This window comes from Scyliorhinus canicula, chromosome 1, assembly GCF_902713615.1.
Source record: "Scyliorhinus canicula chromosome 1, sScyCan1.1, whole genome shotgun sequence".
Classification (NCBI taxonomy): Eukaryota; Metazoa; Chordata; class Chondrichthyes; order Carcharhiniformes; family Scyliorhinidae; genus Scyliorhinus; species Scyliorhinus canicula.
Window position 1 is genome coordinate 112,802,127 of NC_052146.1, and position 27,962 is coordinate 112,830,088.

Consider the following 27,962-nt stretch of genomic DNA (forward strand, 5'->3'; position numbering starts at 1 on the left):
CCAATGGGCGTAGTTAGGTGGAAATGGGAGGAGCTGGGGGTGAGCTGCAGGCTGGGTTATGGGAGGAAGCTTTGAGGATGAATGAGTCCTCCTCATGCGCCAGGTTGAGTCTCATCCAATTTAAGGTAGTCCATAGGGGCATATGATGGTGGCTAGAATGAGTAGGTTCTCTGAGGGGGTGGAGAATAGGTGCGGGTGTGGGGGGAGGCGAATCATTTTCACATGTTTTGGGCCTGCCCGAAGTTGCAGGGATTTTGGCCGGGGTTCACCGACGTGATGTCGGAGGTACTGTGGGTGAAGGTAGTCCTGAGTCCAGAATTGGCAGTGTTTGGAGTGTCAGAAGACCCAGGAGACCAGGGGGTGAGAGAGGCCGACGTTCTGGCCTTTGCTTCTCTGGTAGCCCGAAGACGGATCCTGTTGGAATGGAGAGACTCGGAGCCTCCAAAGCCGGGAACGGGGGGGGGGGGGGGGGGGGGGGGGGGGGCCTATGGGTGAGCGACCTCGCGGATTTCCTTAGGCTGGAGAAAATTTAATTTGCCTTAAAGGGGTCGATGGAAGGGTTTGCCCGGAGATGGAAACCATTCATTGACTTCTTCCAGGACAGTTAAGTCAGCAGAACGAGAGGAATTAGGGTTGACGAGAAAAAGTGAACGTAGAGAGGATAGGGGGGGGTATGGTAGGGAGGGTGATTGCGTGTTTATTTATAAATACCTTAATGAAAATACATTTTTTTTTTTAAAAGGTAGGTTTCAAGTCTGAAAAGCTAATCAACCACAAGTTGAAGTATAACATCATTGAATCTCAGCAAAACTGAGGTAATTACAATTTAAGGGAAATCCTCCAAGCAATTGATGGTGAACCTGGTATGGAGGGAAGATCTTATGCGGAAAGGCTGAGGGACTTGAGGCTGTTTCGTTAGAGAGAAGAAGGTTAATTTGAGGCATACAAGATGATCAGAGGATTAGATAGGGTGGACGGTGAGAGCCTTTTTTCTCGGATGGTGATATCTAGCACGAGGGGACATAGCTTTAAATTGAGGGGAGATAGATATAGGACAGATGTCAAAGTTAGGTTCTTTACTCAGAGAGTAGTAGGGCGTGGAATGCCCTGCCTGCAACAGTAGTGGACTCGCCAACACTAAACACATTCAAACGGTCATTGGATAGGCATATGGACGATAAGGGAATAGTGTAGAGGGACTTTAAAAGGGTATCACAGGACGGTGCAACATCATGGGCCGAAGGGCCTGTACTGCGCTGTAACGTTCTATGTTCTAGAGCAAGATGGTTGGAAGCGTCAGAGGCAAATCATTGCAATCCAGGGCAACACAGTAGGATTTCCTTCAAGAGGAACCGAGTCACTTGACATTTCAGGAAAATAAATAAGAGATACATTTTGGAAAAACAGAATGAGAAGTGGCAACATAAACTAAATGGTAAATTTTTAAAGCGTGCAGGAAAAGAGCTTGAGGATTCAAAGACACAAATCTTTCAAGGTGGCTGAACAAGTTAATAAAGCTATTATAAATGCATTTGTTCTTTGGCTTTGGAAGTAGAGTCCAAAGAGCAAGGAATTTATGGTTAACCTTCTTTATCAATTCTCAGCTAGATTGTGTCCGAAGGTAAATTCAATTAACTATAATGAACTGAACTGAAGGGGCTGCACAGTGGTTAGCACTGCTGTCTCATAGTGCCATGGTCCCGGTTCAATTCTGGCCTTGGATGACTGTGGAGTTTCCACTTTCTCCCAGTGTCTGCATGCTTTCCTCAGGGTTCTCCGGTTTCCTCCCACTGTCCAGAGATGTGCAGGTTAGGCGGATTGGCCATGCTGAAATTGCCCCTTAGTGTCTAGGGATGGGTTACAGGGATAGGGCAGTGGAGTGGGCCTCTTTCTTTCAGAGGGTCAGTGGAGGCTCAATGGGCCAAATGGCTTCCTTCGGCACTGTAGAGATTCTATTGTTCTATTCTATGATGCTAACACTGGGCACCACGGCCGGGATTCTCCGCGCCGCAATTGCGCTCAGTGTGAGGGCGAAGAATGAGTGTCAGACCCGTGATCGGGTCCGACGCCTTCCCGCGATTCTCCGGCGACCAGAGAATCACCGGCAGTTGCGCGTGCAGTCAACACGCCATCAGTCGGCGGCCATTGAAAGAATCCCCTGTGGCGATTCGCCGCGGACGACCAGCCGAGTTCCCGTCAGCGTGGGTCACGTATGGTTCCACCCAGCGGGAGCTCGGAGTTACGGCTGCGGTGGCCATCCTGGTGGGGGGCAGGGGGATCCATCACTGGGGGGCCTCCACAACGGCCAGGCCCGCGATCGAGGGCCACCGATCGACGGGCGTGCGCAATCTGGGGGGGCCTACTTCTTCTGCGCTGGCCCGCTGTGTGGGTCCGCCATGTCGCGTGGGGCTGGTGCCACAAGCGGCCACCGCACGCATGCGCGGATCCGCGGCCAGAAGTGTAGGACCCCGTATCGGCAGCCGGAGCTACATGGAGCACCCAGAAGCCCTGATAACCCCCTTAAAAATGGAGAAACATTCCTGACTTTGTAGAAAGAAGCCCGGAGTGATTCGTACCCGTTTTCTCGCGGCCGTGGGGACATAGCTCCATTATTGGAGAATCCCACTCCTATTTTAGAAAGAATGTGGAGGCCATGGAGAGGCTGCGGAAGACTTTTGCCAGAATAGCACTAGGACTGAGGTGACTCAGTTAAGCAGAGGAACTATGGAAGCTGGAACTGTTCAGAGTAAAGAATGTAAGAGAAATTATAGGCCGGAACCTTACGGCAGTGACAGGAGTGTCAGCCACCAGCTGGAGAGCCAGCAAAAGCGCTGCATCGTATCTTTCCGGAAGGCCTACCGCATGTGCCACTCAGGCAGCAGTGGGCTCGAGGAGGGTAGACCTCCCGCCAACAGATGCTGGTCAGTCAGAGCTCAGTGAACCCATGCCTGCAAACAGCCGTGCACTGGTTTTCTTGTCATGTTCCCTGAATCGTAAGACCCCATCCACTTCTGAGTTAATACCAGTGGTGGGGTGAGGCCCTTAGCAGGCATTAATCAGCAACTTAAGGGCCTCAATTGGCAGTGGGATGGGAAAGCAGTCCAGGGACTTTCCGTCATGGACATAACGGGTGGAAACAAGAATGGATTGTGTCCCTGCCTCCCACCCTCACAGCTAATTAAATTCCTCCACCCCCAACCAACAAGTTCGCCAATGGGGATGTGATGAAAATTCTGGCCACAATGGGAATATGTTCAAAATTATGAAGGGCTTTGATTTAGGGAGAATCTGTTTACACTGGTGGAGGGTGGATAACCAGAGGACACAAATTTTGGATAATTGGGAGGAAAAACCAGCATGGGGAGGAGAATTTTATTTAGACTGAGCTGTTATGATGTGGCATGAAAGGGCGGTGGAAACAGATACAGTAGTAATTTTCAAAAGGGAATTGGGTACATACTTGAAAAGGAGAAATGTGCAGGTTTATGAGGAAGGGCCAGGGAGTAAGAGTTATTATATGGTTCTTTCAAAAAGCGAGCACAGGAACCAAAAACCAAATTGCCTCCGACTGTTTTACATTATTTTATGGTTCTCTGAGTCCATAACTATCTTTGGCCCAGCTATTTTCAATTGGTTCATTGATGGTTCCTCCTTCCACCCCAAGGTCAGGACTGAGGCTGTTCATTCAGGGTTTTACAATATTCAGCTCCATTGACAACTCCTCCAAAAATGAAAAAGCCCATGCCAGTCTACAGCAGAACTGGAATAGCATCCATGGCTGGACTGACAAGTGGCAGATAACATTCGCGCTGCACAAATACCAAATAATGAGCATCTCAAAAACCAAATGGGCACTTATCCACCTTCCCTCGACATTGAAAGTAACTATTCTGAGTGGGTTGGTGAGGAGGGGTGGCGAGTGGCCAGGAGTATCATCATTGACCAAAAGCTATCTGGACCAGCTTTATCAACAACTTGGCTACATGAGCAGGACAGCGGTGGGTACTCTCTGACAAACAGTAAACGATCCACCACATGATGTTGCAATGCTTCTTCACCACTCACAAAGCTCAACTCAGAAATGTGATGGAATACTATCCATTCACCTGGGTGGGTTTAGCTGCAATACTTGAAACATTCAACATTAACCACAATGGAACAGTTCCTTTGATCAATAATTGAAAATCAGGACTGAGGGTGGTCAATTTGTTCTGCTGCGTCACTGTCCAGCAGGTGCTGAAGTTAAAAATTACCACCCTTAAATAGACAATGTGTCCTTCATTTTTTCCAGAACTTTAAATGGTCAGCCCTTTCAAATTGCCACTGGCTGCTTCTTATATTTGAATTACTAACTTAACTCAAAATCAAAAATAATTGTCTTTTCAATATCTGGAAATGAATTACTGAGCTGTTCCTGACTTTGAACTGACAAATTCAAAAAGGAACCCTCGCCTACAAACAGAACCAGCCACGCAGCCCGATTATACTTTAATGATACCTCTCAATACTGTAATTAATGAAACTTGTAATATTACATCAGAAATACGGGTGTCACGATGGCACAGTGGCGTTAGCACTGCTTCACAACACCACAGACCCGGTTCCAATTCCAACCTGGTGTGAAGTTTCCACATTTCCCCAGTGTCTGGTGGATTGGCATGCTAAATTACCCCTTAATGTCCAAAGATGTGCAGTTTAAGTGGGATTATGAACAGGGATAGGGCAGGGGAATTGGGTGCCTATTTGAAAAGGACGTGTCTGCGTGGGTTTCCTCCGGGTGCTCCGGTTTCCACCCACAGTCCAAAGATGTGCAGATTAGGTTTTGTGGATATGGGGATGGACAAGGGGTGGACATGGATAGAGTGCACATTCTAAAGGTTGGTGCAGACTTGATGGGCCAAATGGCCTCCTGCACTGTAAAGATTCTATGATTCTATACAACACAAGCTGACTAGCAAACCCCACATGCAGTATGAATGGGTTTAAACACAATAACACTAAAAATAACATTGGGGTACAGCTTCTGCTTTGGAAACAATTGAGATATGGCCAAAATGCTCTCAAAATTGTGTTGGTTAGGTTACAGATAAGGGGCAGGTTTCTCCGTTTTGCCGGCTGGTCAATAGGTTTTCCCATTGTGGGGCAGCCCCACGCTATCGAGAAACCCCCGGGCTGTCGGCAAAACAGAATCCCAACGGCGGAGAATTCAGCCCCAGGTTTTCAATTAATTTCATTTGCATAATCACAAAAATGGTCTTCACTGAGCTAGCAAAATGGGATCGTTTAACAGAACCGCACTGTTTCTTTAAAAAACCTTTCCATTAAAATGCATTGCTTTATATATTTAAGAATGGTAACCTATGCAAATTTACTGATACAATTAAAATAGGTTCATCATTAAACATCAATCTTTTTAATCTGAAAGTTATCCTCCACCTGCAAGATCACACCTACCCAAAGAGATACAAAACCACAACCTATTCAGTTGTCTAAATACTCAGTCGCACTAGTTGCATTGAAGGTGCCACAGGCACCAAAACGAAAATGCTGGAAAATCTCATCAGGTCTGGCAGCATCTGTAGGGAGAGAAAAAGGCTAACGTTTCGAGTCCAGATGACCCTTTGTCAAAGCACCCACAGTAATTTGCTTTTATCCAGGTGCCACAGGCAATTGAGTTCCAGGAGTCCTCAAGGATTGTTAATCACTTTTTGCACATCAACAGTTACAGAAGGTGTGAAACATTATCCAGCTGACTTTAGCCACCATATGCTTTACAACTCTGAACCCAAGTTTAAACCATGTAGGTGAGTAAAGTAAAATGGGGTACATACAACCAGCTGGTCACTGTAAAAGTTGCAAAATTGCTTTACTCACTGTGTGTGTATTTCTCCAGGTCCTCAGTGCTGGAATGTTGTACTGGCTGCACCTGATCCAATTCTCCATCATCAGTCACAGGTCCGGATTCAGAGCAGGATTCATACAGCACTGACTCATCCTTCTCCTCACAGCCTTCACTGGATTCAAAGGTCTCGCAGTCAAGCTGTGTACCCTGCTGCAGCCCCATCCGCTCCCTCGGAGACAGCCTGGGTAAGAAAAGAGGAAACAGTCTTTGGAGCTTCTGGTTTTAATTTGAGAGCATTTCTTGAGAGAGACTGTTCTCTGCAGATTTTGAATATCAAGAAACAATTAAGAATGGTTTACCAGAAATAAAGAGGCATGAATGACTGAAGGAGATCAGTGAAAGTCAGGGTCATACTCCCCATGAGAACACAGTGAGAAGTAAAGCCACTTAACAGAATCAAAATCATGTAACTAAACAATGAAACAGAATGCTGTGAACACAATTTGAGGAGTTTGAAAGGCCTCTAACTGTACGGCCTGAATTTTTCAGATGCTGGGGTTTCCTCATCTGCCTTCGAAAGAGTCAGCATGGAACAAAACCCACCAATTCAGAGCATCCCACAGCCATTTCACACTCAAAAGATGTCAAATGGATGCAGGTGGGACTTCTGCCCCTCACTTTGGAAGAAGTCCCACCTTCGAGAGCTGGTGGCCAATCAGATTGACTGGCAGCTCTCCAGTCCCTGCAGCAACAAGGGTTGCAGTGGACCAAAGAGGAACTTCAGGAACACCAGAGGACAAGGTAAGTTTAAGGATGGGGAGTGTAGTGAAGGTCTGGAGGTAGAGGGGGTGCAAAGGAGTGATTGGGGTGTCTCTGCAGAGGTCTAGGGTGGGAGTGGGGTCCAGCTGCCACTGGACCTTAAGTGTAGACGCCCACTGTCAGGAGGAGACTTCTGATAGGAGTGCCACCACCCATCTGACCAGAGATCAAAGTACATTATTTATTGAGTATCCCCCCCCCCCGGCCAGGTAAATTCTCCTGTCAGCCCAAGGCTGGGCAGAAAACAGCCATATGTGGTCAATTATCCAGAAAACAACCCAAAGATGTGCAGGTTAGGTGGATTGGCCACGCTAAATTGCCCCTGAATTGGGAAAAAAATAAATGATTGGGTACTCTAAATTTAGAAAAAAATAATCCAGAAGACTATAATAGCACTCCAAGGGGCTAAGTGGGGATGTAATGGCTGAGGTGAAAGTGGCCCAGGGGCTCCATAATGACTCTTTAGTTAGCGACCGGAAGCTGCCTATTGCAGTTCATTCATGTTTCTGTTCAACAGACACAACAACGAGAGCCTCATGGACGGAGCAGGCATCGTTGCCTTCATCCTGGCAATCAGTCGCCAAGCCGGGCCTCATTAATAATGGAGAGTGGGGCCCCCTCAAAACCGAGACTGACAGAGCCATTGAGTGGTGGCTTCTGGCGAGAACACAGGTGTACAGAAGATGTCACTCATACCTCCAGATGAGCAACAGTTCTGTCAATGGCTTGCATGTCTAGGGATGCCGTGACACCCAACTGCCACGTTCTCTAGGAGGAGTTTGACACCACAGGAAATGGGAGGCCATCCATTGTCAGTAGCTCTGTAAGTGACTGCCACACTGAACCTATTCACGAGTGGCTCATTCCAGGGGTCCACTGGTGACTTCTTGTGGGATTTCTCAGGCACCTCCTCCTAAAGGTTTGTGAACCAGATTGGTTGTTATGACAATGGTTTCATGGTTACCTTTAGACTTCAAATTCATATTTTTATTGAATTCAGATTTCACCATCTGCCATGGCGCGATTTGAACCCAGGTCCCCACAGCATGACTCTGCATCTCTGGATTACTTGTCCAACAACAATAGAACATTACAGCGCAGTACAGGCCCTTCGGCCCTCGATGATGCGCCGACCTGTGAAACCCCTCTAAAGCCCATCGTACACTATTCCCTTATCGTCCATATATCTATCCAATGACCATTTGAATGCCCTTAGTGTTGGCGATTCCACTACTGTTGCAGGCAGGGCATTCCACGCCCTTTCTACTCTCGGAGTAAAGAACCTACCTCTGACATCTGTCCTATATCTATCTCCCCTCAATTTAAAGCTATGTCCTCTCGTGCTTGACATCACCATCCGAGGAAAAAGGCTCTCACTGTCCACCCTATCTAATCATCTGATCATCTTGTATGCCTCAATTAAGTCACCTCTTAACCTTCTTCTAACGAAAACAGCCTCAAGTCCCTCAGCCTTTCCTCATAAGATCTTCCCTCCATACCAGGCAACATCCTGGTAAATCTCCTCTGCACCCTTTCCAATGCTTCCACATCCTTCCTAGAATGTGGCAACCAGAATTGCACGCAATACTCCAAATGCCGCCGCACCAGAGTTTTGTACAGCTGCAACATGACCTCATGGCTCCGAAACTCAATCCCTCTACCAATAAAAGCTAACACACCGTACGCCTTCTTAACAACCCTCTCAACCTGGGTGGCAACTTTCAGGGATCTATGTACATGGACACCGAGATCTCTCTGCTCATCCACATGACCAAGAATCTTACCATTAGCCCAGTACTCTGTCTTCCTGTTATTCCTTCCAAAATGAATCACCTCACACTTTTCTGCATCAAACTCCATTTGCCACCTGTCAGCCCAGCTCTGCAGCTTATCTATGTCCCTCTGTAACTTGTAATATCCTTCTGCACTGTCCACAAATCCACCGACTTTAGTGTCATCTGCAAATTTACTAACCCATCCTTCTACACCCTCTTCCAGGTCATTTATAAAAATGACAAACAGCACTGGCCCCAAAACAGATCCTTGTGGTATGCCACTAGTAACTGGACACCAGTCTGAACATTTCCCATCAACCACCACCCTTTGTCTTCTATCAGCTAGCCAATTTCTGATCCAAACTGCTAAATCACCCTGAATCCCATGCCTCCGTATTTTCTGCAATAGCCGACCGTGGGGAACCTTATCAAACGCTTTACTGAAATCCATATACACCACATCAACTGCTTTACCCTCATCCACCTGTTGGGTCACCTTCTCAAAGAACTCAGTAAGGTTTGTCAGGCACGACCTATCCTTCACAAAACCGTGTTGACTATCTCTAATCAAATTATTCCTTTCCAGATGGATTATACATCCTATCTCTTATAAACCTTTCCAAGACTTTGCCTACAACAGAAGGCTCACTGGTCTATAGTTACCGGGGTTGTCTCTACTCCCCTTCTTGAACAAGGGGACAACATTTGCTATCCTCCAGTCTTCTGGCACTATTCCTGTAGACAAAGTTGACTTAAAGATCAAAGTCAAAGGCTCAGCAATCTCCTCCCTAGCTTCCCAGAAAATCAGAGGATAAATCCCATCCGGCCCAGGGGACTTATCTATTTTCACACTTTCCAGAATTGCTAACATCTCCTCCTTATGAACCTCAATCCCGTCTAGTCTAGTAGCCTGTATTTCAGTATTCTCCTTGACGACATTGTCTTTTTCCTATGTGAATACTGACGAAAAATATTTATTTAGCACCTCTCCTATCTCTTCGGACTCCACGCACAACTTCCCACTACTGTCCTTGTCTGGCCCTACTCTTACCCTAGTCATTCTTTTATTCCTGACATATCTATAGAAAGCTTTAGGGTTATTCTTGATCCTACCTGCCAAAGACTTCTCATGTCCCCTCCTGGCTCTTCTTAGCTCTCCCTTTAGGTCCTTCCTAGCTAACTTGTAACTCTCGAGCGCCCTAACTGAACCTTCACGTCTCATCTTTACATAAGCCTCCTTCTTCCTCTTGACAAGTGTTTCACCCGCTTTAGTAAACCACGGTTCCCTCGCTCGACCACTTCCTCACTGCCTGACAGGTACATACTTATCAAGGACACGCAGTAGTTGTTCCTTGAACAAGCTCCACATTTCCATTGTGCCCATCCCCTGCAGTTTCCCTCTCCATCCAATGCATCCTCAGTCTTGCCTCATCGCATCATAATTGCCTTTCCCCCAGATATAACTCTTGCCCTGCGGTATATACCTATCCCTTTCCATCACTAAAGTAAACGTAATCGAATTGTGGTCACTATCACCAAAGTGCTCACCTACCTCCAAATCTAACACCTGTCCTGGTTCATTACCCAGTACCAAATCCAATATGGCCTCGCCTCTCATTGGCCTATCTACATACTGTGTCAGGAAACCCTCCTGTACACATTGGACAAAAACGGACCCATCTAAAGTACTCGAACTATAGTGTTTCCAGTAAATATTTGGAAAGTTAAAGTCCCCCATAACAACTACCCTGTTACTTTCGCTCCTATCCAGAGTCATCTTTGCAATCCTTTCCTCTACATCTCTGGAGCTTTTCGGAGGCCTATAGAAAACCCCTAACAGGGTGACCTCTCCTTTCCGGTTTCTAATCTCAGCCCATACTACCCCAGTAGACGAGTCCTCATCAACCATCCTTTCTGCCACCGTAATTCTGTCCTTGACTAACAATGCCACCTCTCCCCCTCTTTTACCACCTTCCCTGAGCTTACTGAAATATCTAAACCCCAGCACCTGCAACAACCATTCCTGTTCCTGCTCTATCCATGTCTCCGAAATGGCCACAATATCGAAGTCCCAGGTACCAACCCATGCCGCAAGTTCACCCACCTTATTCCGATGCTCCTGGCATTGAAGTAGACGCACTTTAAACCACCTTCCTTCCTGCCGGTACACTCCTGCAACTTTGAAACCTTACTCATGACCTCACTACTGTCAACCTTCTGTATACTGGAGCTACAATTCAGGTTCCCAATCCCCTGCTGAACTAGCTTAAACCCTCCCGAAGAGCATTAGCAAATTTCCCCCCCAGGATATTGGTACCCCTCCAGTCCAGGTGTAGACCATCCTGTTTGTAGAGGTCCCACCTACCCCAGAATGAGCCCCAATTATCCAGGAAACTGAAACCCTCCCTCCTGCACCCTCCCTGTAGCCATGTGTTCAACTGCTCTGTCTCCCTATTCCTCGTCTCGCTAGCACATGGCACGGGTAACAACCCAGAGATAATAACTCTGTTTGTCCTAGATCTAAGTTTCCACCCTAGCTCCCTGAATTCCTGCCTTACATCCCTATCCCTTTTCCTACCTGTCGTTGATACCTATGTGGACCAAGACTTGGGGCTGCTCCCCCTCCCCCTTAAGGATCCCGAAAACACGATCCGAGACATCGCGGACCCTGGCACCTGGTAGGCAACACACCAACCGCGAGTCTCTCTCGTTCCCACAGAATCTCCTATCTATCCCCCTACTATGGAGTCTCCAATGACTAATGCTCTACTCCTTTCCCCCCTTCCCTTCTGAGCAACAGGGACAGACTCAGTGCCAGAGACCTGTACCCCATGGCTTACCCCTGGTAAGTCCCCCCCCCCCCCCAACAATATCCAAAGCGGTATACTTGTTACGAAGGAGAATGACCACAGGGGATCTCTGTACTGACTGCTTCCTCCAAGCCCCTCTCACCGTCACCCATCTATTCTTCGGAGTAACTACATCCCTGAAGTTTCTATCTATGACCACCTCTGTCTCCCGAATGATCCGAAGTTCATCCAGCTCCAGTTCCCTAACACAGTTTCTGAGGAGCTGGAGACAATACCACTGTGCTACTGCTTCCCCTCTGGATGTCTTTCCAGAACAAGGAATGGAGGAGCTTCACATCTCTTCTGATGATGAGGACTCAAGAGAGCCAAGCTCAATGAGGAAGAAGGAGCAGAGGCTCCAGAGGATGAGGCCATAGCAAGGGCCAGACAAGGTAGGTATGCACGTGACATGCCAATAGCTGCCAGGTTCAAGGAGAATAATGACAAATAGCTCATACAAGCCTCTTTGGTCAGAATCTTCCATGCTGGATCCACCTTACCATCTTGGCTGCAAATCTGATCATCTCAACATTGTGCATCCATATCTGAATGAGGAGCTACAATCTTGCATCACCATGTCCTCATCTTTGGAAGGTACAGCAGCCTCGGGAACACGTGGCCTTTCTCTTATGGGATAATAACTGCAACAGAGCATTTTGTGAGCTGAGTTAAGATGGTACAGCCTCTTCAAGCATCATGACAACATTTGCCTATGGCATCCTTCAAGAGGCAGGAGCAGCATTGCGATCCTCAGTGCTCTTGTGGCAGAGTGCCTTCACTCTGGCAAGGTGCCTCAAGGACACTCATCACTCAGCGGATATTGCCTTCATGTTGTGAAGTTGATTCTGAAATCATACAGGCAATTGATCATGCAAGACAAATGTTGAGGCCTCATACTCAGTCCCAGCGTTAAATATAGCTTCAGGACACACTCATCTGTAACTCTTGGTAATCAATAAGAGGCTGTGTTTCAGCTAATCTTCCAGTGGACTTTGAAAGCTTCAGGAGCAGCATAGTCTGATCCCTGGCAAGCATTTAGGACCATGCCTCTGTTTGGACTCTCTCAATTGCCTGTGCTGTCCAGATGTGGCAGGTGTGGGCCTGGAAATTGTATTTCTATCTAGGCTTTAAGACTTTAGGCTTTGATACTAAAGAGCATAAGCGGGATTCTCCATTGGCTAGATCCCCCAACGGTATGGGGGTGCCCACAATGGGGAACCGGGAAGGAGGATCCCCCAGAAAATGGGTGCGGCGGGACGGAGAATCCCACCACATATATCAGATGTATTGGAGCCTCGGTTTGATCCCATTTGAGACCGCCACATTTTCATTCAAATATATGACAAGTCAGACATCTGCAAATGGAAAATGTCATATCCTGCAAGGGGTGGCAAATGATTATCTTCCCCTCGGGTCTCACGGCGTATGAGCTCCCCCCGTTGAGGGGCGGGGGAACTCCATTCAGCTATGTATAAAAGGTTGGCCAGTGAAGAGACCCGGTAGGGATCCATTGGGAGTTGTATATGATGTAACTGTGAATAAACCAAAGTCCTTTTTTTTTTAAACTCAGTGTGGACTCCCTGTGACCTTATTAAATAAACCAGGCATACTGATGCAATCGCAAGTTGTGCATTACCATGTTGATTGACTATTTCAAAGCTAGCTGAGGGTTCATATGACGCGGTGCTCGCCAGACCTTCTGGCCCAACGCTGCATCCTCCTCTGTCCAAGTCAGGCATCTGGGGCTTCTGTACATAACTCCGAGGTTGCTCAGTTTTAGCCATCTAATAGGAATTGAAAGTCTCAATACGAGCGAGGTTCATAGCTCTAAATCATGGACGTGGTAAGATTGGGATAAATATAGGGGTGATGTTTGGATATACATGGGAACATGAGATAACGCTGTAGGCAAACAGGGGCGCATAAGAACTCCAAGTTAGGTTCATAGGAAAAACACTCAAGACCTACCAAAAGTAAATGGATGCCAAGGAAAGATGCACCGACTACGTGCCTCGCCAATCAATCCTGCAAGATCCATATTGAGCATTCTACAATGCAGAAGTTATCAGGAACTGAAGCAACTCCAGTTTCTAAACTCATGAGGCAACATTATATGAACCTATGAAGCAGGTGTAAGAAATGCCTTGGCCAACCACAACTTTCTTAGTCAGATGGTTCACTCATGTCAGTACTGTGCAGAGATTTTTTAAATCTATTTTTCATTTACAGGATGTGGACGTTGCATTTATTGCCCATCCCTAGTTGCCCTTCAGAAGGTGGTAGTGAATTGCCTTCTTGAACCACTGCAGTCTGGAAGTGTAGATACACCTACTGTGCTGTTGGGGACGGAGTTCCAGGATGTTGCCACAGTGACGGTAAAGAAATGGCGATATAGTTCAAAGTCAGGCACTGTAATGAGATGGTTTTAGACACCATGAAGCTGCTGTATTACTTCCCAACATGTTGAGTAAGGAAGGAATTCTTGCCTGTACCCCCAACTAACTTTCTTCTGTCATACTTATCTATTGAGTAAGGCATCACACACAATTTTTGACCGTTGCTTCATAATATACACACACCTCACTCGCACACATTCAGCAGTTTCCTACTGGGGATGGAGGGTGAGGGAAGGGGGTGGTGGTGTGATGGGGCTGAGAGAGATTGGGGTGTGAAGAAGTGGGTTGGGGGTGTGAAGGAGCTGAGAGTGGGATGCAAAGGGGATGGAGGTGTCAGATTTGCGGGGGGGGGGGGGGGGGGGGGGGAGATGGGGCAGAGTGAGTTAAATGGCTGCGATCCTGTTCCAGCTGTCTGGGGCTGTGATATACACCTGCGCACCTCCAAATCCAGCCCCATCCACGTGACAGCTACTCTGATTTGTGCTCAGATTCAAACGCTGGCCGCCAACCCCCTGCGCATGCAGAACCATAGCTTCCATCAGGCACTGCGGGACAGGTCTTCCCATGATTCCATACTGCTGCTCTCCATTATACAGGTGTCCCATGCCACAGCCACATGGGTAATATAATTCCAACTGGGTTTGTTTCAGGAAAACTGCCCCCTCCTCAGTGATTGGCTCAGCAGAGTGAGTGACTTGTAAATTCTGGGAGGGATTTCAAATTGGCTGCGAGACACTCCTCATCATTTTGGAGGTCCCCATTGTTTGGAGGCCCTGTGCCTAGGTACAATATGTTATATTGTAAATCTGCCCCTGCCTGCTCCCCTCTTGCCTAGCCACTGAGATCCCACCAATGTCTCAATCCATGGGATGCCGGTTCTGACACAATGTTCTGGATAAAGTCACCATGGCAGTCACCATCTGACCAGTGTTGACCTCGGTGCACTGGCATATCAGGGTAATGACATTAGACTGAACATGGACGGACTTCTCCATCGGCCGTCACAATCTGACAACTCTGCCTGATGTTCCTGTGTCATGGCAACTCCAACATCTGTGTTAGAACCAAGTCCACAGGCTTGTTGTCTGACTCAAGACTGCAGGGGCCTGGCCTCCAGCAGTCCTCCAAATGCCAGTGACCTTGGATGTCCCTGCCTCTGCCTGCCAAGGACCCATGTTTGTGCAGTACTCACCAGATTATGACCCTCAGCCTGCTCTACAACTAGGTTCCTTTGAGGAATGTGTCCCTGTGCTGGTGGGGAATGTGTATGAATGCTGTGACAGGTTTTCACAGGATCCTCAACCAAGGTGGTGAGGAGGCTGGGACGGATGGACTGGCTGACTCTGCATCTCTCCTTTTTCCTGATGGTGACCGTCAAAGAGAGCAGATAATTAGTGATTGGTACATTGTCAACAGAATTCTGAAACAGTCGCAGTTTAATCGATGAACTGTTGATTGGTCCTCACTGGCTTGAGAGATGCCGATCTCACCCTCAGCACAGGGAGGAGCAGAGTTCCAGTCCTGGTCCTTGCCGCTTTTGATCTTGTGCGAGGGCCTTTAGCTCAGGCAGCTCTCTTTGGTTTGGATCTCTCCCTTTTGTCATGGGCGATCTTCTCCTGCATAAAGAAAAATGGACAGACTTTGAGGAGTGATGCCAACGCAGATGATAAGGATGCCTGCCTTCTGTGCATGTTGAGTGGACCTGCATACGGTGTTCAGGATTTGAGCTGCACAGGGTGTGAAAAGAGATGAAGATGTAAAAGTGTGCTTGAGAGAGAGAGTCAATAGTGAAGTTCCTTATGCTGTGAATGTGTGAGATCCCTCTGGATTATAACGCTGTGAGTGCCCGATGGCCTTGTGAAAGTGAGAAGGCTGACTTACCCTGGCAGAGTGGAGGAGATCATTCATCCTCTTTCTGCCTTGGATGGTGGTCCTCTTCTGAGGAATGTTGGCATCAACTCCGTTGGCAAACTTCTCCCAAACTGTCATGGATGATGGAGGTTGATGGACTTCCTACTGCCATCAAGGGGATTAAAAGGAGCTCCAGATTAACCTCCAAAGCATTCAGACATGCTTCCAGCACATTGTCACTGAACCTGGTGGCAGTAGGCTTCTTTCCTCTCGGTGTCATCACTTGACATGACCAGACCACTGCAGATGTTCATGAGTGCAGTTTTTTTGGCACCTAGAATGGGTGATAGCAGAGCAGACGAATCCCAACCTTCCCCTCCACAAGATATGACGTCCTTCCCATTCATGCATATATGATGAGCTGAAAAGTAGACAACATGGCGCGGAAACCCACTGCACCGCTTTTCCCAGCCACTACCGTCCCTCTGGAGCAGAAAACCCCACGCTACCACTTACATTTTGTTGAGAGACGCAATGCCAGTTGTCTCACTTGACAATGGCTCAGAAATGCTAGACCAGGAATGTGGCATTTATCTGCAGTTGCAATTCTCCACACAGCAGAGCTGATCTCAATTATTGCTCTGGATTGTTGCAAGTGAAAGCTTGTCCCTGTCCCCACAGGTTGTGATCTTTTTGTTTGTTGTATGAAAGCTAAGATAACCCTGTTCCACAATAGCACTCCTTTGCCTTCTTTTACTGAGGAACAAGGAGAAGGAACAGCGTCGACTTTCCCACTTAACCAGTATCCTACAGTAGGATAAATTGCTTGTGATTCATGTACAAAACACCTTCCATGTAAAATTATTGGGAGAGCTGTCAGGGAAGAAATCAAATTAAACATTTGGGCTTTCGCCCATCATTTCTGTCTGTGGTGTAGTTGAGAAACAATGGCCATTCACTCAAGTGGAACATTAAACTAGAGATCTGGCTCATGTACATGGGGATTGCAACGGGTGAAGCTCCGACTGGACTTTCGGCCCAGTTTTCCTGATCATGCGCTCGCAATTTTACCATTGCATCGAGTAGAAGGCTCATTCATATAAATCAGACTAAGAGCTGTTCTACGGTCTAACTACTCATTTAGAAATGACCAATTCAGGAACGTACAGGATACAAAGATCTCTATTGTCCATCTGTCCAGCCCGAGTTTAAAAACAGCCAAATACTAAGTAAAGGAGCATGGATTGTTAATTTGTCAATGGCTTCAATACTAAGCTCAGCAATATCAACAAGCCTGGATCATAAACCACACTGGTCATCTGAGAACTGAACCAGGGTCACTTTTGCAGGGACCAAGTGAGGCACAATTTCCCCAGAGAGCAAAGGAATTCAATTGAAACTAACTGGACAGATTTCTCAGAAAATGCACTTGGGTCTGGCCACGATGTTGCATCTTCTGATGTGCTTCCCAGTACCTACAAGAGAAAGCAGATAATAGAGGTAATAGACATAAACAAGTCACGGGTGGTAATTTTGACTTTAAATGATATAAAATGAGCAACAACGGAAGTCAACAATGAAGATCAAAAGAGCTTTCTAATATGTCACTAAGGTATACCACGAGCCCGGTGGTGTCGGCTACCCTCAAAATTTGGGGGCAATGGAGGCGGCAATGGGCCTCGATGGGGTCCCCGATATGGGGGAACCACCGGTTTGTTCCAGGGAGAATTTATGGCGGGTTCCTGAGTTGGCACAGGGCAGATGTCAGGAGGTTGGGGGACCTGTTTATAGACGGGAAGTTCGCGAGCCTGGGTGAGCTGGAAGGGAAGTTCAGGCTCTCCCCGGGGAACACCTTTAGGTACATGCAGGCAAGGGCGTTTGTCAGGCGGCAGATGGCGGAGTTCCCTCTGCTGCCGCCGCGTGGGATCCAGGACAGGGTGCTCTCGGGGGTGTGGGTTGGAGAGGTGAGGATCTTGGCAGCGTACCAAGTGATGCAGGAGATGGATGAGGCCTCGGTCAAGGAGCTGAAGGGTAAACGGGAGGAGGAGTTGGGTTAGGAGATAGAGGAGGGGACGTGGGCGGACGCCCTGGGGAGAGTGAACTCCTCTTCTTGTGCGAGGTTTGGCCTCATACAGTTTAAGGTGCTGCATAGGGCTCACATGACCGGGAGAAGGATGAGCTGGTTCTTTGGGAGTGAGGACAGGTGTATTAGGTGCTCAGGGAGCCCAGCAAATCATGCCCATATGTTCTGGGCATGCCCAGCGCTGGGGGAATTTTGGAAGGGTGTAGCAAGGATGCTGTCGAGGGTGGTAGGATCCAAGGTCGATCCGGGCTGGGGGCTCGCAATATTTGGGGTGGCGGAGGAGCCGGGAGTGCAGGAGGCGAAAGAGGCCGGCATTCTGGCCTTTGCGTCCCTAGTAGCCCGGCGGAGGATTCTTCAGTGGAAGGATGCGAAACCCCCAAGCATGGAGGCCTGGCTCAACGATATGGCAGGGATTTTTAAATTAGAGAAGGTGAAATTTGCCCTAAGGGGATCGGTGCAGTGGTTTTTCAGGAGGTGGCAACCATTTTTGGATTTTCATTTTTCTTTTTGTTGTTGATATTTTGTGAAAATTTGAATAAAAATTATTTTTTTTAAAAAAATATGTCACTAAGACGCTTTGTACGTTTTTCATACATTTCAAAGTTACCCTTACTCAAAAGGATGAGAAGAGGCCATTTTCCCATTGAAACTCATGTCTCTAATATTCCAACTCTCTCAGCCCGGCATCCAGCTATCTTTCTAGTGTTCCTAAAACCTGTGGCTCAGCTTCCTGCTCAGCCAGACTATTGTAGATGTTTTTCATTCCATCAGTGAAGGGGTTCCCTCAGGTATCAGATTTAAATGTCTTATTTGTTCATTATCTTTGCTTTAAGCTCTATAGATCGTGTTTAAAAAAAAACCTTTCCCTATAGTTCACCCCATTAAATGTAAAATCATCTTTGCTATTCTCCTTTGTACTTCCGCCAATACTTTCATATTCCACTTTTAGTGTGGTGGAGGGGAAAGGATGGTGAAGTCATCACTAAATAATGCTGAAGGTACACGTTGCAGGCAACGTTCCAGATAGTGCTCCAAATAGGATCAGATAATGCATTGTACAGACCCAAGACCTCCTCAGTAGAATACCTGGCAGTCACCTCCAAACATCGAGAATGATGACCCCACAATTACTAAAAGTCTCTTCTACTTGCACTGATTCTGTTTCACCAATGACAAGAACATCTCAAACTATTTTTTTTTTTGACTATCCCTCTTGGTCAACCACCATTCTGTCCCAACAAGAGAGTGATCATCTTGGATGATGGGTTGTTTGTATTCATCATAAATGCACCAATTCAGTGGAGAGTCAAAGGATCCGTTGTTTCTCCTCCCAGGTCGCACTTCCTCCCTGTCATCTGGCACTCTCACCAGAACGGACTGGGCCAAGAGTGGGAGCATGGACAACATGCAACTTCAAGAGAATCCCTCCACTTATCAAGTGATAGCCAAGTGAGACAATCAATGATCTGAAAACTAGTTTGAGGGGCTGATTAGTCTATTTCTTTTTCTAAGGGGGGGGGGGGAAAGAGTTTTTCATAAGTGGGTTTGAGGGTGCTTGTGAGATTAAAAGCACCGAAATTGACAGCATGTCAGGAAGCCGGGTTTCAACACACTGACTTCCATATTTAACAGCAATGCATTTGGTTGTATGCAAGCAACCCCCATGGAGGAGGTGGGTTGTGCCTTTTAGTATTAACATAATATTAAAGTAGTTCACTTGGAAATCGACAGTGAAAGCAGGACACAACAGTAATTGATGGGGCTGACTAAATGAAAAACAAAAATCCCCCAAGTAATGAAATCTCACAGCTGTATCCTTGCCTATTTACAAGAAAAGTTTTACTCAAGTACTTTCTTTGAAAGGCTACTTCACTACTTTATAGGTTACTTGTTCATTAGTTTATAATGGTGTATCTTATCAAAGGCCTTTCAAAAACCCAGATAAATTACATCCGCTGAATTACCATTGTCTACTCTGTTACCTTTTCAAAAAATTCAATTAAGTAAGATTTTCCCTTTTGAAACCCACCCAAACTATTTATTATAATAATAATTTGTAGATATTCTTCTGCTGTCGCCTTTTGTGAGGATTCCAATATTTTTCATACTGACTTGGTCCAGAGTGGCATGGTGGCACAGTGCTAGCGCTGCTGCCTCACAGCACCAGGGACTCGGGTTCAATCCCCGCCTAGGTGACTGTCGGTGTGGAGTTTGCACATTCTCCCAGTGTCTGCGCGAGTTTCCTCCGGGTACTCCGGTTTCCTCCCACAGTTCAAAGATGCGCAGGTTAGGTGAATTGGCCATGCTAAATTGCCCCTTAGTGTCCTAAAAGGTTATGTGAGGATAGGGTGTGGGTCTGGGTCGGAAGGTCAGTGCAGACTCAATGGGCCGAATGACCTCCTTCTGCACTGTAAGAATTCTATGATTCCATGCCCTGTCTCTCCTCCTATAGATATGAATTACATCAACTATTTGCAAGTCCTCTTGCATGATACCTTTTTCTAACTTATTACATTATTAAATATGAATAGTAATGCTTTCACTGTCTCTTCCATGGGTGCAATCCATCCAGACAAGGGGGCTTTATCCTCTAAGTTTGTTTAGTTGGACTTCCGGTGGCGACTGTTGGAGGAGGTTGTTAGTTGGATAGCGCCCGCCAAAGTCCTCTGTTTTAGGCCTTTTTCACCCAATTTTTTGGGAGAATGCACATGGAAACCTGTTCTAATTGAAAGGTGATTACGAGTGAATTTCTAAGGACCAAACAAGGAATACTTTGAAGAAAGGTGAGAGCGCTAGTTCACCGGCATTGTAGAGTTCAGTGAGGAGTGCTGTGGGAGTAAAGATGGCGGAGATGGGCTCTCTGGATGGGGCTGCTTCAGTAACGATGGATATGCTGGCGGAGGTGAAGGCAGCTGAGTTGAGAAGCAGTTCAGCAAGCATTTCAAGCGGCATGGGAGGGAAATGCTGGAGAGGCTTAAGCAGTTGGTGGAGGGTACGTTGGCCCCGAGAAAGGAAGCGGTTGGAAAGACATCGGAGTGGTGCGGGAGCATGATGAGCTGTTGAAGGGGGCACTGTCGAAGTATAGTGACCAGCTTGCTTTTCTGGAGGCTGAGCTATTGAAGGTGGGGAACGGTAATAAGGGTTTGAGAGCAAAAGTCGAGGTCCCGTTGACTGAATTTACAGATTGTGCGGCCGACTGAGGGTGTGGAGGGCCTAGGCCAATGGAGTACTTTTCGACAATTTGGAAAGCTGTTGCAGGAGGGGACAAAGCCTCCCCCTTCAAGCGGAATAGGGCACATCAGTTGCTTTGGCCAAAGCTAAGGGCTAAAGAGCTACCTAGAGCTGTGATGGTCTGCTTTCACTGCTACCAGATGAAGGCAAAGGTGCTGCAATGGGCTAAGTAGAACTGTGAGGTAAGGTGAGAAGGCAGTGGTATTCGGATATACCAAGATGCCATGGTGGAGCTGCCAAGAAGGCGGGTCATGATGTGGAGATGCCGGCGTTGGACTGGGGTGAGCACAGTAAGAAGTCTTACAACACCAGGTTAAAGTCCAACAGGTTTGTTTCAAACACGAGCTTTCGGAGCACGGCTCCTTCTTCAGGCGGGTGGCATTCAATAGGGCAAAGGCAGCACTTGACAAAAGCAGAGTGCGTTTTGGAGTGGTCTACCTGGCAAAGTTGAGGGACACACACAGCTCCACTGATCACTTTTATGAGATGGCAGAGGAGGCCGAAGCATTCATAAAGGCAGAGGGACTTGGACTGGACGGAGAAGAGTGAAGTTGGATTTTGTTTTGCAAGGGGGTTGCTGTAGGACTATGGGTTTTGTATGTTCTTTGTCTTATTTGGGGCTCTTTATTCTTTCTGTATTATATTGTTAATTGTCAATTGAAAATGTTTTCAGGATTGTCAGTAGAATGGGGTTTCTTCCTTCTTTTGTGGATTTATGGTTAATATGGGTATAATGGGAATGGAGAGGGGAGTAGAGGCAGTGGGGAGTGAGGGAGGGGGGATTTGAGGTACTAAGTTGAGTGTGAAGGGCTCCTTGGGTTTGTTTTTTGTTGATTATTGGATATGGGGAACTCTAGTGCGGGGGGCTACCCTGCTAGATAACAGCAGTTTGCTCGTAAATGGGAGCAAGGTGGGTTGAGGGGCTGCAGCCTGCTGAGCCCATTCATGCAGGTTTTGTTTTTTGATGCACCTAGGTGTAAATGTGGGGTGGTTGATAAATGGTGGGGGATGGGAATATACCCCATGGGGGTGATGGTTGATCCAAGGAGAGCGGGGGGGGGGGGGGGGGGGGGGTTGGTGAGAGACCCCCGCTTCGGTTGGTGACATGGATTGTACGGGGACTGGGGGCCTAGTAAAATGGGCGAGAGTTATTGCTCATCTGAAGAGGTGCTGCTGTTGAGTGCTAAAGACAAAAGGAGACTCACTTGTGGAAAAGGACCAGGTAAAGCTCCGTAAGGGTTGGGTCAGCCAGGTATTTCACTCTGGCTTTGACAGTAAGGCCAAAGGGGTGGCAATCCTGATCAATAAATGCAAAATGAATATTTCACATCTAGGGCGAAATTCTTCGACTCCTCAGTCGCCCCTAATGTCACCCATGAGAATGAAGAGGCAGATATGGAACTTGGGGAGTGAGACTGAGGGTCGGAGAATCGCCCGGGGACGCCGAAAATCCCGCCCCCGCCATGTCCAGAATTCTCCCACCCGCAAAAAGTCGGCGTCCCGCCGCCCGCCTCGGAGAATGGTGGGGGCCGGCGGGAGGCTACGGGTTTCTGTGCTGCCGTTATTCTCCGGCCCAGATGGGCTGAAGTGCCGCCGCTGAGAGGCCTCTCCCGCCGCCGTGGTTTGAACCACCTCTGTGCCGGCGGGATCGGCGGCGCGAGCGGGCCCCCGGGGTCCCGGGGGGGGGGGGGGGGGGGGGGGGGGGGCGCGGGGCAATCGGACCCCGGGAGGTACCCCCACGGTGGCCAGGCCAGTGATCGGGGCCCACTGATCGGCGGGAGGGCCAGTGCCGTGGGGGCACTCTTTTTCTTCCGCCGCCGCCACGGCCTCCACCATGGCGGAGGCGGAAGAGAATCCCCCAGTGCGCATGCGCCGGTGGTGACATCAGCGGCTGCTGATGCACTGGCGCATGCGCGAACCAGCGAAGGCCTTTCGGCCAGCCCCGGCGGCGGGCGTCAAAGGCTGTTGTTGCCGGATTTGGCGGCAGTCGGTGTGGTGCCAACCACTCCGGTGCGGGCCTAGCCCCTCAATGTGAGGGCTTGGCCCCTAAAGGTGCAGAAAATTCCGCACCTTTGGGGAGGCCCAACGCCGGAGTGGTTGGCGCCACTCCGTTACGCCGGGACCCCCCACCCCGCTGGGTAGGGGAGAATTTCGCCCCTAATGTCACCCAAGAGAATGAAGAGGCAGATATGGAACGTGGGGAGAGAGACTGAGGTTATTGAGCAGGGACAAGGAGGGACAAGGTATTGGAGGTGTTGGCAGGCTTAAAAGTCGAGAAATCTCCAGGTCCGGATGAATTGAGTCCCAGGTTGCTGTGGGAGGAGAGGGAGGAGGTTGCAGGGGCAAATTTTTTATTCTTCTCTGGCCACAGGAGAGGTGCCAGAGAACCGGAGAACCACAAATATGGTCCCACTATTTAAGAAAGGTTGTTGGGATAAGCCAGGGAACTAAGACCAGTGAGTCTCACATCAGTGGTGGGGAAACTATGGAGAAAATTCTGAAGGAGAGAATTTATCTCCACTTGGAGAGGCAAGGTTTGATCAGCAATAGCATGGCTTTGTCAGAGGGAGGTCATACCTAACAAATTTGATTGCATTTTTTGAGCATGTGACCAGGTAACAAATTTGATTGAATTTTTTCAGCATGTGACCAGGTGTGCAGAGTAGGACAGTGCAGTTGATGGAGTTTTTATGTAGCAAAACATTTGACAAAGTCCCACATGGGAGACTTATAAAGAAGGCTAATTCACATGGAATACAGGGGAACTTGAAAAGATGGTTTCAAAGCTGGCTGAGCTCTGGGGGAAAGAGGACTGACTGCTGCGTTAGTGACTGGAAGCCAATGTCCAGTGGTGTACCACAGGGATCTCTGCTGGGTCCCCTATTATTCGTCATTTATATAAATGAGTTAGTGGCAAGTGGTTAACAGTGAGGCTGAAAGTCTTGGGAAACACAAAGATATAGATGGGATGGCCAAATGGACAGAAAAATGGCAAATGGAATTTAATCCTGGAAAGTGTGAAGTGTTACAGTTTGGAAGGAGCAATTTGACAAGGAAATATTCAATCAATGGCACCACACTGGGAAATCCTGAGGTACAAAGAGACCTCAGTGTGTTTATGAATAGATCTCTAAAGAGAGAAGGGCAGGTTAATAGGGTGATGAAAAAGGAATATGGTACACCTGCCTTTATCTCTCGTGGCATAGATTACAAAAACAAGGAAGTCATGTTGGAGTTATATAGAACATTAGTGAGGCCGCAGCTGGAGGATTGTGTGCTGTTCTGGTCGCCACATTATAGGAAGGATGTGATTGCACTGGAGCAGGTGCTGAGGTGATTCCCCAGGATGTTGCCTGGGATGGAACATTCTAGTTATGAAGAGAGGTTGGATAGGCTTGGGTTGTTTTCGCTGGAGCAGAGAAGACTGAATGGGGACCTGATCGAGGTGTACAAGATTATGAGGGAAACGGAGAGGGTAGATAGGGAGTAGCTTTTCCCTTAGTTGAAGGGTCAGTTAAGAGGGGACACAAGTTCAAGGTGAGGGTGGGAGATTCAGGCGGGGATTTGAGGGAAAACATTTTTTACCCAGCGGGTGGTGATGGTCTGGAACTCACTGCCTGGGAGGCTGGTAGAGGCAGGTGCCTCACATCCTTTAAAAAGTACTTGGATGAACACTTGGCATGTCTTAACATTTGAGGCTATGGGTGAAGTGCTGGCCAATGGGATTAGGGTTGGCAGATCAGGTGCCTTTCATGTGGCAGTGCAGACTCAATGGACCAAAGGGCCTTTTCCGCACTGTATTTTTCCGTGATTCTGTGAATAAGAGTGTCCGATATCAGTTGCAGAAGGTGGTGGAGGATTGGGGGGGGGGGGGGGGGGGGGGGGGGGGGGGGGGGGCAGATATGTGATGGTCTCAGGGGTTGGTCCTGGATCTGATGGTGGACAACTCCAGGACAAAGCCTTTGTTCCCTTTGGGAATATAAAAGGTGTTGGCGGCATTCATCAGAAAGATGGAGGGGCGGTTCCGTGGCCCTTTATGCACCCAGTGGGCAAGGAGTTCGCCTTTTTCTTGCCAGTGCATAAGGTCTACTGGCACTTTGATTTATTCATTTATGGAGAGGTCTATGTTGCAGGGGGTTCATAGAGCATAATAGTCTGCAATCGTTATTTCAGACCATGCCCCGCACCTGGTGGATGTGGTGCTGGAGAGGGGCCAGCTCAATGGCCGCCTGGAGTTTAGATGTCGGGCTGTTAGCAGATCTGGGATATTGTGTGAGGGTGGCGAGGGCAAGTGATGAGGATGTAGGGTTTAAGAAAAATGGGGAGGTCTCTCCCTCGGTGCTAAGGGAGGGGTTGAAGGAGGTGGTGCGAGGAGGGATAATTGCATACAAGGTGCAGGCTGATAGGGCAGCTAGGAGGAGCACCAGCGGTTGGTGGATGAAATTTTGGGACGTGGATGGGAACCCCTGAACTGTTGACTGGCAGGAAGAAACTGCAGTTGCAGTTTTGTCTGGTGACCATGGATAAGGCGGTGCGCCAGCTGCGGAGGGCTGCGGTTGGGGCATTGTACGAACGTGGGGAGAAGGCTAGTCGCTTGTTGGCTGGCCAATTGAGGCGACAGGCAGCTTCCCGAGAGACTGTTCAGGTGCAGGATTTTTGAGGTGGGCTAGTGGCCATGTCCAAGAAGGTGAATGGGGTGTTTGAGGCATTCCATGAGACGTTGTGTAGGTCAGAACTGCCAAAGGCGGAGTCGGACATGGGGGAGTTCTTGGAGGGGTTGACGTGTCCTACATTGAAAGAGGAGGATCAGGAGTGTTAGTAAAGCCACTGGGGGCGGAGGAAGTTCAGAAAGCAAGCGGAAGAATGCAGACTGGCAAGGCACCAAGGCCAGACGGGTTCCCGGCAAAATTTTATAAAAGGTTTCGAGGCTGGCTGGATATGGTGTGGAAGATGTGGAGGACTTGTTTCTGGAGGGGCGGTTAGTGAGCCTAAAGGAGTTATCAGAGAAGTTTGGGCTTTCACAGGTAGAGAACTTTAGATATTTGCAGGTGAGGGACTTTGCGAGCAAGATCTTCCTTTCATTTCCGGTTGTGCCGCCTCATTGTGCCGTAGCATAGTGGTTAAGACTGTGGCTTCACAGTGCCAGGGACCCAGGTTCAATTCCCGGCTTGGATCACTGTCTGTGCAGAGTCTGCACTATCTTCCCATGTCTGCGTGGGTTTCCTCTGGTGCCTCGGTTTCCTCCCACACGTCCCAAAAGATGTGCTGTTAGGTAGTTTGGACATTCTGAATTCTCCCTGTGTACCCGAACAGGCACCGGAATGTGGCGACTAGGGGCTTTTCACAGTAACTTCATTGCAGTGTTACCGTAAGCCTATGTGTGACAATAAAGATGATTATTATTATTATTGTTGCAACGGGTTCTGTTGCTCATGGGGATAGAAGAGGGGAGCACCTTGGGATTTTATGGGAGGATATTGCATTTCTGGTGTGGACCAAGGCCGGGGGGCGGGGGGGGCGGGGGAAGAAGGAGGAGATTATATGAGGGGGTGTGGCGTGAGGCCTTGTGTAGGGTGTACGCCTCTTTGTCGTGCACGAAACAGGGGGGGGGATGATCCAGTTGAAGGTAGTGTACTGGGCGCACTTAACAAGGGCTGGGATGAGTCGTTGTTTGAGGGGGTGGAGGATACATGAGAGTGCTGTGGGATGGGCCTGGCGAATCATGTGCATATGTTCTGGGCATGTCCTCTGAGCTGGTGAGATTTTGGGTCTCCTTCAGCACAGTGTCTGCGATTCTACAGATGGAATTGGAGCCCCGCCCCCCGGTGGCCATATTTGGAGTGTCAGATCTGCTGGAGTTGCAGGGGAGGATGTCTTAGCCTTCACCTCACTGATTGCTCGCAGGCGGATGCTGTTGGAGGGGAGGTCAGCATCTTCATCCAATGCCTCAATATGGTGGGAGGATCTTATGGAGTTTTGCATCTTGCGAAAATTAAGTACACTTTAAGGCCGTGTTTTTCAAACTTTTTTTTCCCCAGGACCCACTTTTACCAACGGGTCAACTTTTGAGACTCACAGCAGCCAACTTACCTTCGAGACCCAGGCTGGCCACATTCAAGTGACACACCATTTTTGCTAACCTTTAATACAACAGGTGAGCCTGCTTTATCCTCACTATCTCACTTGTTTTGTCATTCAATGTTACATTTCTGCTAAGGACTTCAGATGGTGATTTAAATTCTTGCTGGATCCACTGAAAAATATAACAAGGTTTGTTCTGAAACTCGCAATATGAATCTTCAAACGCCTTTGACGTTTTGAGGGTTTAAAACATTTTTTAATATAAATTTTGAGCACCCAAAATTAAGGGACCATTTAGTGGGATTAATCTACCTACCCTGCACATCTTGGGTTGTGGGGGTGCGACCCACGCAGAAGCAAATACGGGGAGAATATGCAAACTTGAGGGTTTTTAAACTTTCATTTGCCGGTACTTCCCTGCACATAACACACATGGGCTTTGCATACTGATTTGCATTGGCACAATTAATAAAGCCATAGCTCAAGAAATCATCTTTGTATTGCTTTGTTCCCAATTTCAGCTTCTTCTTAATGGCTTGTTCATTACAGGCCCTGGAGCCCAAACCAGAACTCCTTTGTCCTGCCCTGGACTCTCCTGTGAAGCTATCTCCAGCAGATTCAGTTGTGGGATTCTGGCCCGTTTGTGTCTGTGGCCCTCTCTTCCTTATTACAAAATGACTAATCTTCAGTTCTTCACACAGGCACGTGACGTCAGAGTACACGGGGCGTGTGACCTGCTCTTTGCTGTCGCTTCTGGCAGGAAGACTCCATCGATTTAAAAAGAAATCTGATCCTGGGACTCGCTGGGCTCCAGGCCTTGGCACTGCTAGATCTGGCCGAAGGTCGCGACCTCACTGCATTAAGGGGCACAATAAAGGGGTTTTATGAAAGATGGTGGCCTTTCATTCTGTTCTGTACAGAGCTAGTCACTGTCAGCTGTGGGGGGAGGGGAAAGAGAAGGGGAGAGTTGCTGTTGTGTTTGAGGGTGTGGTTTGTTTCATTTTATTGTTCTGTAGTCATTAAAAATGTTCAATA

General features: G+C 48.1%; 1 protein-coding gene and 2 long non-coding RNA genes across 5 annotated transcripts in view; 2 read left to right on the top strand and 1 right to left on the bottom strand.

Moving 5' to 3' along the window:
- cnksr1 (connector enhancer of kinase suppressor of Ras 1) overlaps positions 1-27,962 on the bottom strand; it is a 143,874-nt gene that overhangs the window by 43,200 nt on the left and 72,712 nt on the right. Inside the window, exons 10-11 of the mRNA XM_038798021.1 lie at positions 16,937-17,007; positions 5,875-6,083 (exon numbers count right to left, since the gene is read on the bottom strand). Coding sequence (XP_038653949.1) covers positions 5,875-6,083; positions 16,937-17,007 — 280 coding nt within the window. The remainder of the gene's footprint in view (positions 1-5,874; positions 6,084-16,936; positions 17,008-27,962) is intronic.
- On the top strand, positions 743-5,967 carry LOC119966424. Its single transcript, XR_005460764.1, has 3 exons — positions 743-815; positions 5,658-5,804; positions 5,894-5,967. It is a non-coding gene; the product is annotated as an uncharacterized LOC119966424 (long non-coding RNA).
- On the top strand, positions 6,006-27,932 carry LOC119966417. Of its 3 annotated transcripts, XR_005460761.1 has the most exons (4): positions 6,011-6,087; positions 18,950-19,064; positions 26,885-27,000; positions 27,629-27,932. It is a non-coding gene; the product is annotated as an uncharacterized LOC119966417 (long non-coding RNA). The 3 variants fall into 3 exon arrangements; XR_005460758.1 differs by lacking the exon at positions 18,950-19,064 and having other exon boundaries at positions 6,006-6,087; XR_005460762.1 differs by lacking the exons at positions 6,011-6,087; positions 18,950-19,064 and adding an exon at positions 13,632-13,660.